General features: G+C 31.0%; 1 protein-coding gene across 1 annotated transcript in view; it reads left to right on the top strand.

Moving 5' to 3' along the window:
• LOC133615322 (epithelial membrane protein 2-like) overlaps nucleotides 1–13,888 on the top strand; it is a 42,527-nt gene that overhangs the window by 9,548 nt on the left and 19,091 nt on the right. Inside the window, exons 2-3 of the mRNA XM_061973837.2 lie at nucleotides 1,594–1,707; nucleotides 6,401–6,509. Of these exons, the coding sequence (XP_061829821.1) occupies nucleotides 1,630–1,707; nucleotides 6,401–6,509 (187 nt within the window). The 5' untranslated portion in view covers nucleotides 1,594–1,629. The remainder of the gene's footprint in view (nucleotides 1–1,593; nucleotides 1,708–6,400; nucleotides 6,510–13,888) is intronic.

Raw genomic sequence — 13,888 nt, 5'->3', positions numbered from 1 at the left:
TGTTTATCAATGTGTGTGTGTGTGTGTGTGTGTGTGCGTGTGTTTATGAATACGTGTGTGAATGTGTGTGTGTGGGCTTTAGTGTGTGTTTATGAATTTGTGTGTGTGTGTGCATGCGTTTATGAAAGTGTGTGTGTGTGTGTGTGTGTGCGCGTGTGTTTATGAAATGTGTGTGTATCTGTGAAAGTGTGTGTGCTTTAGTGTGTGTTTATGAATTTGTGTGTGTGTGTGCATGCATTTATGAAAGTGTGTGTGTGTGTGCGTGTGTGTGCGTGTGTTTATGAGTGTGTGTGTGAATGTGTGTGTATGAATGTGTGCGTCCTTTATTGTGTGTTTATCAATGTGTGTGTGTGTGTGTGTGTGTGTGCGTGCGTGTGTTTATGAATACGTGTGTGAATGTGTGTGTGTGTGCGTGCGTGTGTTTATGAATATGTGTGTGAATGTGTGTGTGTGTGCGTGCGTGTGTTTATGAATACGTGTGTGAATGTGTGTGTGTGGGCTTTAGTGTGTGTTTATGAATTTGTGTGTGTGTGTGCGTGCGTTTATGAATGTGTGTGTGTGTGTGTGTGTGTGTGTGTGCGTGTGCGCGTGTGTTTATGAAATGTGTGTGTGTATGAATGTGTGTGTATTTGTGAAAGTGTGTGTGCTTTAGTGTGTGTTTATGAATTTGTGTGTGTGTGTCCATGCATTTATGAAAGTGTGTGTGTGTGTACGTGTGTGTGCGTGCGTGTGTTTATGAATGTGTGTGTGAATGTGTGTGTATGAATGTGTGCGTCCTTTATTGTGTGTTTATCAATGTGTGTGTGTGTGTGTGTGTGTGCGTGCGTGTGTTTATGAATACGTGTGTGAATGTGTGTGTGTGTTTATGAATACGTGTGTGAATGTGTGTGTGTGGGCTTTAGTGTGTGTTTATGAATTTGTGTGTGTGTGCGTGCGTTTATGAAAGTGTGTGTGTGTGTGTGCACGTGTGTTTATGAAATGTGTGTGTGTATGAATGTGTGTGTGTCTGTGAAAGTGTGTGTGCTTTAGTGTGTGTTAATGAATGTGTGTGTGCTTTAGTGTGTGTTTATGAATGTGTGTGTGTGTGCGTGTGTTTATGAAATGTGTGTGTGTGTGTGTGTGCTTATGAAAAGGGTGTGTGTGAATGTGTGTTTTTTATACATTTTGATTCCTATTTACTGTTTTAATTGGTTTTACCCTTTAAAATAGTTTTTAATCATATTTATTTTTATATTGTTTTTATATTTATTTATGTTTAGTTTTTTTATTCAGTCATTGGTGGAGCTAAGGATACTATTTGAATATTGTTTTTAATATTGTTTTTGCAGCACTTTGGAAACATTTTTGTTGTTTAAATGTGTTATATAAATAAAGTGGATTGGATTGTGTGTGTGCTCTAGTGTGTGTTAATGAATGTGTGTGTGTGTGTGTGTGTGTGTGTGCTCTAGTGTGTGTGTGTGTGTGTGTGTGTACACGCTTGAAGCTGAAGCTCCTGGCCAGTCTTCTGAGTGTGTGTGTGTGTGAGTTCCAAAGTAGCGTAGTAGCGCCTAACAAAGCAGCAAAACAAGTTTTCACGTCGTCTTCCTCACACAGCGACATCATCATCACATCATCATCATCATCATCAACATGCTGATCCTTCTCGCCGGCATCTTCGCCCTGCACATCATCTGCATCATCCTCCTGCTGGTGGCCACCATCGACAACGTGAGTGGCCACGCCCACCTGCGCATACCCCGCGCACAAGCCTGTGACATATCGCTGTTTACTTGGCCACACGTGGAATGTTTACCTTGCCACATACCACCGTGACACGTGTGGAATGCCACACTGACCCACACATTCCTCACGCTCCTTCTGCCCGCCACACAAACATGTCAACTACACACCACCTTCGCACACTTTGTGGGTGTGCACGCCGCTACTTTTACACTCCATTTTAGCTGCGCCATACCTTTGTTGCCGTGACATCATGTGACGTGGCATCATGTGACATCATGTAACATCATGTGGCATGTGACATCATGTGACATCATGTAGCATCATGTGACATCATGTGACATCATGTGGCATCATGTGGCATGTGACATCATGTGACATCATGTAACATGTGACATCATGTGACATCATGTGGCATGTGACATCATGTGGCATGTGACATCATGTATCATGTGACATCATGTATCATGTGACATCATGTGACATCATGTGACATCATGTGACATCATGTGGCATGTGACGTCATGTGACATCATGTGGCATGTGACATCATGTGGCATGTGACATCATGTGACATCATGTAACATGTGACATCATGTGGCATCATGTGGCATCATGTGGCATCATGTGACATCATGTAACATCATGTGGCATGTGACATGTGACATGTGACATCATGTGACATCATGTGGCATGTGACATCATGTGACATCATGTAACATCATGTGGCATGTGACATCATGTGACATCATGTGACATCATGTGGCATCATGTGGCATGTGACATCATGTGACGTGACATCATGTGACATGTGACATCATGTAACATCATGTGGCATGTGACATCATGTGACATGTGGCATGTGGCATGTGACATATGTGGCATGTGACATCATGTGACATGTAACATGTGACATCATGTGACGTGACATCATGTGACATGTGACATCATGTGACATCATGTGGCATGTGACATCATGTAACATGTGACATCATGTGACATCATGTAACATGTGACATCATGTGACATGTGACATCATGTGACATTATGTGACATCATGTGGCATGTGACATCATGTGACATCATGTGACATCATGTGACATCATGTAACATGTGACATCATGTGACATGTGACATCATGTGACATTATGTGACATCATGTGGCATGTGACATCATGTGACATCATGTGACATCATGTGACATCATGTGACATCATGTAACATGTGACATCATGTGACATGTGACATCATGTGACATTATGTGACATCATGTGGCATGTGACATCATGTGACATCATGTGACATCATGTGACATGTGACATCATGTAACATGTGACATCATGTGACATCATGTGACATGTGACATCATGTGACATCATGTGACATCATGTGGCATGTGACATCATGTGACATCATGTGACATCATGTGGCATGTGACATCATGTAACATGTGACATCATGTGACATGTGACATCATGTGACATTATGTGACATCATGTGGCATGTGACATCATGTGACATCATGTGACATCATGTGACATCATGTAACATGTGACATCATGTGACATGTGACATCATGTGACATTATGTGACATCATGTGACATCATGTAGCATGTGACATCATGTGACATCATATAACATGTGACATCATGTGACGTGACATCATGTGACATCATGTATCATGTGACATCATGTGACATCATGTAACATGTGACATCATGTGACATTATGTGACATCATGTGGCATGTGACATCATGTGACATCATATAACACGTGACATCATGTGACGTGACATCATGTGACATCATGTATCATGTGACATCATGTGACATCATGTAACATGTGACATCATGTGACATCATGTAACATGTGACATCATGTAACATGTGACATCATGTAACATGTGACATCATGTGACATCATGTGCCGCTTGCAGACTAAAAACCGGCTGAAACAAAGCGCCTCCAGGTAACTTTCCACGCCAGCAAATGAAGTATGTCTGATAGAAAACGCCCAATCGTAAAGTTAGGCTATGCTAATTTACATTGGATTTGCTATACACACACGCTACTGATTAGCATGAGCTATTTCACATGGCGACGTCAACACCTCCACATGTTGTCATGAAAACTACAACTAAGACGCACGTTACAATCAAACAGCTGGTGTGTAATAAGTAATAAGTACGATACTTACAGTACAAACACTGTGTAGGGCGCAACGTGAGCAAAGACTACTTCCTAGCTCGGCAAGAATTGCAACTACAGACTAAAAAAACGTCTCAAACGAGACGCCCAATCGTAAAGTTCGGCTCGGCTTTTCCAAAAATGCGCTAGCTCAATGCTAATTTACATTGGATTTGCCATACACACGCTACTGATTAGCATGAGCCATTTCACATGGCGACGTCAACACCTCCACATTTTTTCATGAAAACTACAACTAAGACGCACGTTACAATCAAACAGCTGGTGTGTAATAAGTACAATACTTACAGTACAAACACTGTATAGGGCACAACATGAGCAAAGACTACTTTCTAGCTCGGCAAGAATTGCAACTACAGACTAAAAAAACGTCTCAAACTAGATGCCCAATTGTAAAGTTTGGCTCGGCTTTTACAAAATGCGCTAGCTCAATGCTAATTTACATTGGATTTGCCATACACACACTACTGATTAGCATTAGCCATTTCACATGGCGACGTTAACACCTCCACATGTTGTCATGAAAACTACAACTAAGACGCACGTTACAATCAAACAGCTGGTGTGTAATAAGTACAATACTTACAGTACAAACACTGTGTAGGGCACAACGTGAGCAAAGACTACTTCCTAGCTCGGCAACACGCCGTAGCTTATGGTCTGTCAGAATTGCAAAATGCATTATGATCAGTTATTGAAAAATAGATTAACATTATAAAAATAATCATGAATTTATTTGACAAAAATGCAATAAATAAATCGATTATATAATAATTAATCATCAAAATATTTATTGTAAAATAGATCAAATGTCATTATTTAAAAAATTACAACATGTCATGAAAACAAAGTATATTATATATATTAACACAACTGGAATATAATTTAATTTATTTGAATTAAATTAATGAATTAAAACCATGCAAAAATTACATTTTTTGGTATTTATGTATTTTTATAGTTGTGTGAAAAATTACAACATGACAAACACAAACTATATCATATGTATTAACATAACTGAAATATAATTAATTTTTTTAATATATTTAAATTTAATCAATGAATTAAAACCTTTCAAAAATGTGTTAACACATATATATTAATTTACTTTATTTTTTTGTATTTATATATTTCTATAGTTGTATAAAAAATTACAATATGTCATAGACACAAACTATATTGTATGTATTAACATAATTGAAATACTGTATAATTACATTTTTTTTAATATATTTAAATTAAATCAATGAATTAAAACCTTGCAAAAATGTCTTAATAAAAAAATATTTATTAATTGACTTTATTTTTTGGTATTTATATATTTTTATGGTTGTTTAAAAATGTCCTAAACACAAAATATATTATATATAATAACTTAACTTATATACATTTATTAAAAAACAACAAAAAAAAACACACATTTAAATTAAACTAATGAATTAAAACCCTGCAAAAAAATGTTTTTAACACATATATATTTATTTAATTTTTTGGTATTTATATATTTCTGTGATTTTATAAAAAAAACATGTCATAAACACAAACTATATTATTATATATAATAACATAACTGAAATATAACTAACATTTTTTAATTTATTCAAATTAAATTAATGAATTAAAACCATGCAAAAATTTAATTTTTTGGTATTTATATATTTTTATAGTTGTGTGAAAAATTACAACATGACAAACACAAACTATATGATATGTATTAACATAACTGAAATATAATTAATTTTTTAAATATATTTAAATTTAATCAATGAATTAAAACCTTGCAAAAATGTGTTAACACATATATATTAATTTACTTTATTTATTTTTAAAATATTTTTCTATAGTTGTATAAAAAAATTACAATATGTCATAGACACAAACTATATTATATGTATTAACATAACTGAAATACAATTAAATTTTTTCAATATATTTAAATTAAATCAATTAATTAAAACCTTGCAAAAATGTCTTAATAAAAAATATTTATTAATTGACTTTATTTTTTGGTATTTATATATTTTTATGGTTGTTTAAAAAATGACAACATGTCCTAAACACAAAATATATTATATATAATAACATAACTGATATACATTTATTTAAAAAAACAAAAACATTTAAATTAAACTAATGAATTAAAACCCTGCAAAAATTGTTTTTAACACATATATATATATATATATATATATATATATATATATATTTTATTTTTTGGTATTTATATATTTCTGTGATTGTATAAAAAAAACATGTCATAAACACAAACTATATTATTATATATATAATAACATAACTGAAATATAACTACATTTTTTAATTTATTAAAATTAAATGATTTAATTAAAATCATGCAAAAATGTGTTTTTTACACATATATATTAAATTATTAGATTTAATTATTTCTAGGGTTGTTTGAAAAATAATCTGTGTCCTGACTAAATAACCAAATTATGGGTTATTTGCATGCAGGGTTGGTGGGTGTCCGAGACCCTGTCCACTGATGTGTGGGCCCGCTGGGTGTACAACAATGGAGTGTGGAACTACACCGACCTCCCAACAGGCTCGCACTACCCAGAGGGTAAGACCCAGACCCACACCCCCCCCCCCCCCACACACACATTCTTGTATTTGTTACCTTCTTGAGACCTCTGAAAAATGCCTACCTCTTTCGGACCACCTTTTCTAGATATATGAAGATTTGTATTTGCAACATTAATAATATATACATACTATGCAAATATAAAAAAGCTTGTTGTGAAAAATGAGTGGGAATTTCACAAGAAAAACTCAGAATTTTGACAGCATTATAATAAAAGTCGTCATTTTACGCAACGCAATTCAAAATTTGACAGGAAAAACGGAACATTTCTGCAATATTATGATAAAAGTTGGAATTTTACTCAATAACAGTCGCACTTTTACAGGAAAAGCTTAACATTTTGGCAATTTTATGAAAAGAGTCAACATTTTACTCGACAAAAGTCACAATTTTATAAGAAAACTTAAAATTTTTGGCTATATTATAAAAATAATCGGAATTTTACTCTCCAAACTATGACATAAGTCCTCATTTTACTCAAAATGTGTCACTCAAACAGTATATGACAAATGTCACCATTTTGCATTAAAAAGTAATAATTTTACTAGAAAATATTGCAATATTACAGAAACAGAAAGAATATGAGAAATTGTTCCAAATTTTGTGGGAAAAAAGTCGACACATTGTGAGAAAAAGACTGCTTTTAGTAAATGTTTTTATTTTTTGTTTGTAATTGGTTTTTAATCTTCATCATTTACTTCACATTATTACAGTATGTCTCTATATACATATATTTTAATTGTTTATAAATTTATTTTGGCCAAAGGGGTCGCATTTAAATTTCTTACACACACTTGTTATTTCATATGTTGACCAGAGAGTAAAAAAGCTTGTTGTGAAAAATGAGTGGGAATTTCACAAGAAAAACTTAGAATTTTGACAGTGTTATAATAAAAGTCGCCATTTTACGCAACGCAAGTCAAAATTTGACAGGAAAAACGGAACATTTCTGCAATATTATGATAAAAGTTGGAATTTTACTCAATAACAGTCGCACTTTTACAGGAAAAGCTTAACATTTTGGCAATTTTATGAAAAGAGTCAACATTTTACTCGGCAAAAGTCACAATTTTATAAGAAAACTTAAAATCTTTGGCTATATTATAATAATAATCGGAATTTTACTCTCTAAACTATGACATAAGTCCTAATTTTACTCAAAATATGTCACTCAAACAGTATATGACAAATGTCACCATTTTGCATTAAAAAGTAATAATTTTACATTAAAAAAGTCATAATTTTACTAGAAAATATTGCAATATTACAGAAACAGAAAGAATATGAGAAATTGTTCCAAATTTTGTGGGAAAAAAGTCAACACATTGTGAGAAAAAGACTGCTTTTAGTAAATGTTTTTATTTTTTGTTTGTAATTGGTTTTTAATCTTCATCATTTACTTCACATTATTACAGTATGTCTCTATATACATATATTTTATTTTTTTTTACATTTATTTTGGCCAAAGGGGGCGCATTTCAATTTCTTACACACACTTGTTATTTCATATGTTGACCAGAGAGTAAAAAAGCTTGTTGTGAAAAATGAGTGGGAATTTCACAAGAAAAACTTAGAACTTTGACAGTGTTATAATAAAAGTCGTCATTTTACGCAACGCAAGTCAAAATTTGACAGGAAAAACGGAACATTTCTGCAATATTATGATAAAAGTTGGAATTTTACTCAATAACAGTCGCACTTTTACAGGAAAAGCTTAACATTTTGGCAATTTTATGAAAAGAGTCAACATTTTACTCGACAAAAGTCACAATTTTATAAGAAAACTTAAAATCTTTGGCTATATTATAATAATAATAGGAATTTTACTCTCCAAACTATGACATAAGTCCTAATTTTACTCAAAATATGTCACTCAAACAGTACATGACAAATGTCACCATTTTGCATTAAAAAGTAATAATTTTACATAAAAAAAGTAGTAATTTTACTAGAAAATATTGCAATATTACAGAAACAGAAAGAATATGAGAAATTGTTCCAAATTTTGTGGGAAAAAAGTCGACACATTGTGAGAAAAAGACTGCTTTTAGTAAATGTTTTTATTTTTTGTTTGTAATTGGTTTTTAATCTTCATCATTTACTTCACATTATTACAGTATGTCTCTATATACATATATTTTAATTGTTTTTACATTTATTTTGGCCAAAGGGGGCGCATTTCAATTTCTTACACACACTTGTTATTTCATATGTTGACCAGAGAGTAAAAAAGCTTGTTGTGAAAAATGAGTGGGAATTTCACAAGAAAAACTTAGAATTTTGACAGTGTTATAATAAAAGTCGTCATTTTACGCAACGCAAGTCAAAATTTGACAGGAAAAACGGAACATTTCTGCAATATTATGATAAAAGTTGGAATTTTACTCAACAGTCGCACTTTTACAGGAAAAGCTAACATTTTGGCAATTTTATGAAAAGAGTCAACATTTTACTCGACAAAAGTCACAATTTTATAAGAAAACTTAACATTTTTGGCTATATTATAATAATAATCGGAATTTTACTCTCCAAACTATGACATAAGTCCTCATTTTACTCAAAATATGTCACTCAAACAGTATATGACAAATGTCACCACTTTGCATTAAAAAGTAATAATTTTACATAAAAAAAGTCATAATTTTACTAGAAAATATTGCAATATTACAGAAACAGAAAGAATACGAGAAATTGTTCCAAATTTTATGGGAAAAAAGTCGACACATTGTGAGAAAAAGACTGCTTTTAGTAAATGTTTTTATTTTTTGTTTGTAATTGGTTTTTAATCTTCATCATTTACTTCACATTATTACAGTATGTCTCTATATACATATATTTTAATTGTTTTTACATTTATTTTGGCCAAAGGGGGCGCATTTCAATTTCTTACACACACTTGTTATTTCATATGTTGACCAGAGAGTAAAAAAGCTTGTTGTGAAAAATGAGTGGGAATTTCACAAGAAAAACTTAGAATTTTGACAGTATTATAATAAAAGTCGTCATTTTACGCAACGCAAGTCAAAATTTGACAGGAAAAACGGAACATTTCTGCAATATTATGATAAAAGTTGGAATTTTACTCAACAGTCGCACTTTTACAGGAAAAGCTAACATTTTGGCAATTTTATGAAAAGAGTCAACATTTTACTCGGCAAAAGTCACAATTTTATAAGAAAACTTAAATTTTTTGGCTATATTATAATAATAATCGGAATTTTACTCTCTAAACTATGACATAAGTCCTCATTTTACTCAAAATATGTCACTCAAACAGTATATGACAAATGTCACCATTTTGCACTAAAAAGTAATAATTTTACTAGAAAATATTGCAATATTACAGAAACAGAAAGAATATGAGAAATTGTTCCAAATTTTGTGGGAAAAAAGTCGACACATTGTGAGAAAAAGACTGCTTTTAGTAAATGTTTTTATTTTTTGTTTGTAATTGTTTTTTAATCTTCATCATTTACTTCACATTATTACAGTATGTCTCAATATACATATATTTTAATTTTTTTTAAATGTATTTTGGCCAAAGGGGGCGCATTTCAATTTCTTACACACACTTGTTATTTCATATGTTGACCAGAGAGTAAAAAAGCTTGTTGTGAAAAATGAGTAGGAATTTCACAAGAAAAACTTAGAATTTTGACAGTGTTATAATAAAAGTCGTCATTTTACGCAACGCAAGTCAAAATTTGACAGGAAAAAAACGGAACATTTCTGCAATATTATGATAAAAGTTGGAATTTTACTCAATAACAGTCGCACTTTTACAGGAAAAGCTTAACATTTTGGCAATTTTATGAAAAGAGTCAACATTTTACTCGACAAAAGTCACAATTTTATAAGAAAACTTAAATTTTTTGGCTATATTATAATAATAATCTGAATTTTACTCTCCAAACTATGACATAAGTCCTCATTTTACTCAAAATATGTCACTCAAACAGTATATGACAAATGTCACCATTTTGCATTAAAAAGTAATAATTTTACATAAAAAAAGTAATAATTTTACTAGAAAATATTGCAATATTACAGAAACAGAAAGAATACGAGAAACTGTTCCAAATTTTATGGGAAAAAAGTCGACACATTGTGAGAAAAAGACTGCTTTTAGTAAATGTTTTTATTTTTTGTTTGTAATTGGTTTTTAATCTTCATCATTTACTTCACATTATTACAGTATGTCTCTATATACATATATTTTAATTGTTTTTAAATTGATTTTGGCCAAAGGGGGTGCATTTCAAAATCTTACACACACTTGTTATTTCATATGTTGACCAGAGAGTAAAAAAGCTTGTTGTGAAAAATGAGTGGGAATTTCACAAGAAAAACTTAGAATTTTGACAGTGTTATAATAAAAGTCGTCATTTTACGCAACGCAATTCAAAATTTGACAGGAAAAACGGAACATTTCTGCAATATTATGATAAAAGTTGGAATTTTACTCAATAACAGTCGCACTTTTACAGGAAAAGCTTAACATTTTGGCAGTTTTATGAAAAGAGTCAACATTTTACTCGACAAAAGTCACAATTTTATAAGAAAACTTAAAATTTTTGGCTATATTATAATAATAATCGGAATTTTACTCTCCAAACTATGACATAAGTCCTCATTTTACTCAAAATATGTCACTCAAACAGTATATGACAAATGTCACCATTTTGCATTAAAAAGTAATAATTTTACATTAAAAAAGTCATAATTTTACTAGAAAATATTGCAATATTACAGAAACAGAAAGAATATGAGAAATTGTTCCAAATTTTGTGGGAAAAAAGTCGACACATTGTGAGAAAAAGACTGCTTTTAGTAAATGTTTTTATTTTTTGTTTGTAATTGGTTTTTAATCTTCATCATTTACTTCACATTATTACAGTATGTCTCTATATACATATATTTTAATTGTTTTTACATTTATTTTGGCCAAAGGGGGCGCATTTCAATTTCTTACACACACTTGTTATTTCATATGTTGACCAGAGAGTAAAAAAGCTTGTTGTGAAAAATGAGTGGGAATTTCACAAGAAAAACTCAGAATTTTGACAGCGTTATAATAAAAGCCGTCATTTTACGCAACGCAAGTCAAAATTTGACAGGAAAAACGGAACATTTCTGCAATATTATGATAAAAGTTGGAATTTTACTCAATAACAGTCGCACTTTTACAGGAAAAGCTTAACATTTTGGCAATTTTATGAAAAGAGTCAACATTTTACTCGACAAAAGTCACAATTCTATAAGAAAACTTAAAATTTTTGGCTATATTATAATAATAATCGGAATTTTACTCTCCAAACTATGACATAAGTCCTAATTTTACTCAAAATATGTCACTCAAATAGTATATGACAAATGTCACCATTTTGCATTAAAAAGTAATAATTTTACATAAAAAAAGTAATAATTTTACTAGAAAATATTGCAATATTACAGAAACAGAAAGAATACGAGAAATTGTTCCAAATTTTGTGGGAAAAAAGTCGACACATTGTGAGAAAAAGACTGCTTTTAGTAAATGTTTTTATTTTTTCTTTGTAATTGGTTTTTAATCTTCATCAATTACTTCACATTATTACAGTATGTCTCTATATACATATATTTTAATTGTTTTTACATTTATTTTGGCCAAAGGGGGCGCATTTCAATTTCTTACACACACTTGTTATTTCATATGTTGACCAGAGAGTAAAAAAGCTTGTTGTGAAAAATGAGTGGGAATTTCACAAGAAAAACTTAGAATTTTGACAGTGTTATAATAAAAGTCGCCATTTTACGCAACGCAAGTCAAAATTTGACAGGAAAAAACGGAACATTTCTGCAATATTATGATAAAAGTTGGAATTTTACTCAATAACAGTCGCACTTTTACAGGAAAAGCTTAACATTTTGGCAGTTTTATGAAAAGAGTCAACATTTTACTCGGCAAAAGTCACAATTTTATAAGAAAACTTAAAATCTTTGGCTATATTATAATAATAATCGGAATTTTACTCTCCAAACTATGACATAAGTCCTAATTTTACTCAAAATATGTCACTCAAACAGTATATGACAAATGTCACCATTTTGCATTAAAAAGTAATAATTTTACATAAAAAAAGTAATAATTTTACTAGAAAATATTGCAATATTACAGAAACAGAAAGAATATGAGAAATTGTTCCAAATTTTGTGGGAAAAAAGTCGACACATTGTGAGAAAAAGACTGCTTTTAGTAAATGTTTTTATTTTTTGTTTGTAATTGGTTTTTAATCTTCATCATTTACTTCACATTATTACAGTATGTCTCTATATACATATATTTTAATTGTTTAAAAAAAAATTTTGGCCAAAGGGGGCGCATTTCAATTTCTTACACACACTTGTTATTTCATATGTTGACCAGAGAGTAAAAAAGCTTGTTGTGAAAAATGAGTGGGAATTTCACAAGAAAAACTGCGAATTTTGACAGTGTTATAATAAAAGTCGTCATTTTACGCAACGCAAGTCAAAATTTGACAGGAAAAACGGAACATTTCTGCAATATTATGATAAAAGTTGAAATTTTACTCAATAACAGTCGCACTTTTACAGGAAAAGCTTAACATTTTGGCAATTTTATGAAAAGAGTCAACATTTTACTCGGCAAAAGTCACAATTTTATAAGAAAACTTAACATTTTTGGCTATATTATAATAATAATCGGAATTTTACTCTCCAAACTATGACATAAGTCCTCATTTTACTCAAAATATGTCACTCAAATAGTATATGACAAATGTCACCATTTTGCATTAAAAAGTAATAATTTTACATAAAAAAAAGTAATAATTTTACTAGAAAATATTGCAATATTACAGAAACAGAAAGAATATGAGAAATTGTTCCAAATTTTATGGGAAAAAAGTCGACACATTGTGAGAAAAAGACTGCTTTTAGTAAATGTTTTTATTTTTTGTTTGTAATTGGTTTTTAATCTTCATCATTTACTGCACATTATTACAGTATGTCTCTATATACATATATTTTAATTTTTTTTTTTACATTTATTTTGGCCAAAGGGGGCGCATTTCAATTTCTTACACACACTTGTTATTTCATATGTTGACCAGAGAGTAAAAAAGCTTGTTGTGAAAAATGAGTGGGAATTCCACAAGAAAAACTTAGAATTTTGACAGTGTTATAATAAAAGTCATCATTTTACGCAACGCAAGTCAAAATTTGACTGGAAAAAAACGGAACATTTCTGCAATATTATGATAAAAGTTGGAATTTTACTCAATAACAGTCACACTTTTACAGGAAAAGCTTAACATTTTGGCAGTTTTATGAAAAGAGTCAACATTTTACTCGACAAA

This window comes from Nerophis lumbriciformis, linkage group LG22 (assembly GCF_033978685.3).
Source record: "Nerophis lumbriciformis linkage group LG22, RoL_Nlum_v2.1, whole genome shotgun sequence".
NCBI lineage: Eukaryota > Metazoa > Chordata > Actinopteri > Syngnathiformes > Syngnathidae > Nerophis > Nerophis lumbriciformis.
The sequence above is the reverse complement of the archived record's forward strand: the minus strand, read 5'-3'. Positions and strand labels throughout refer to the sequence as shown.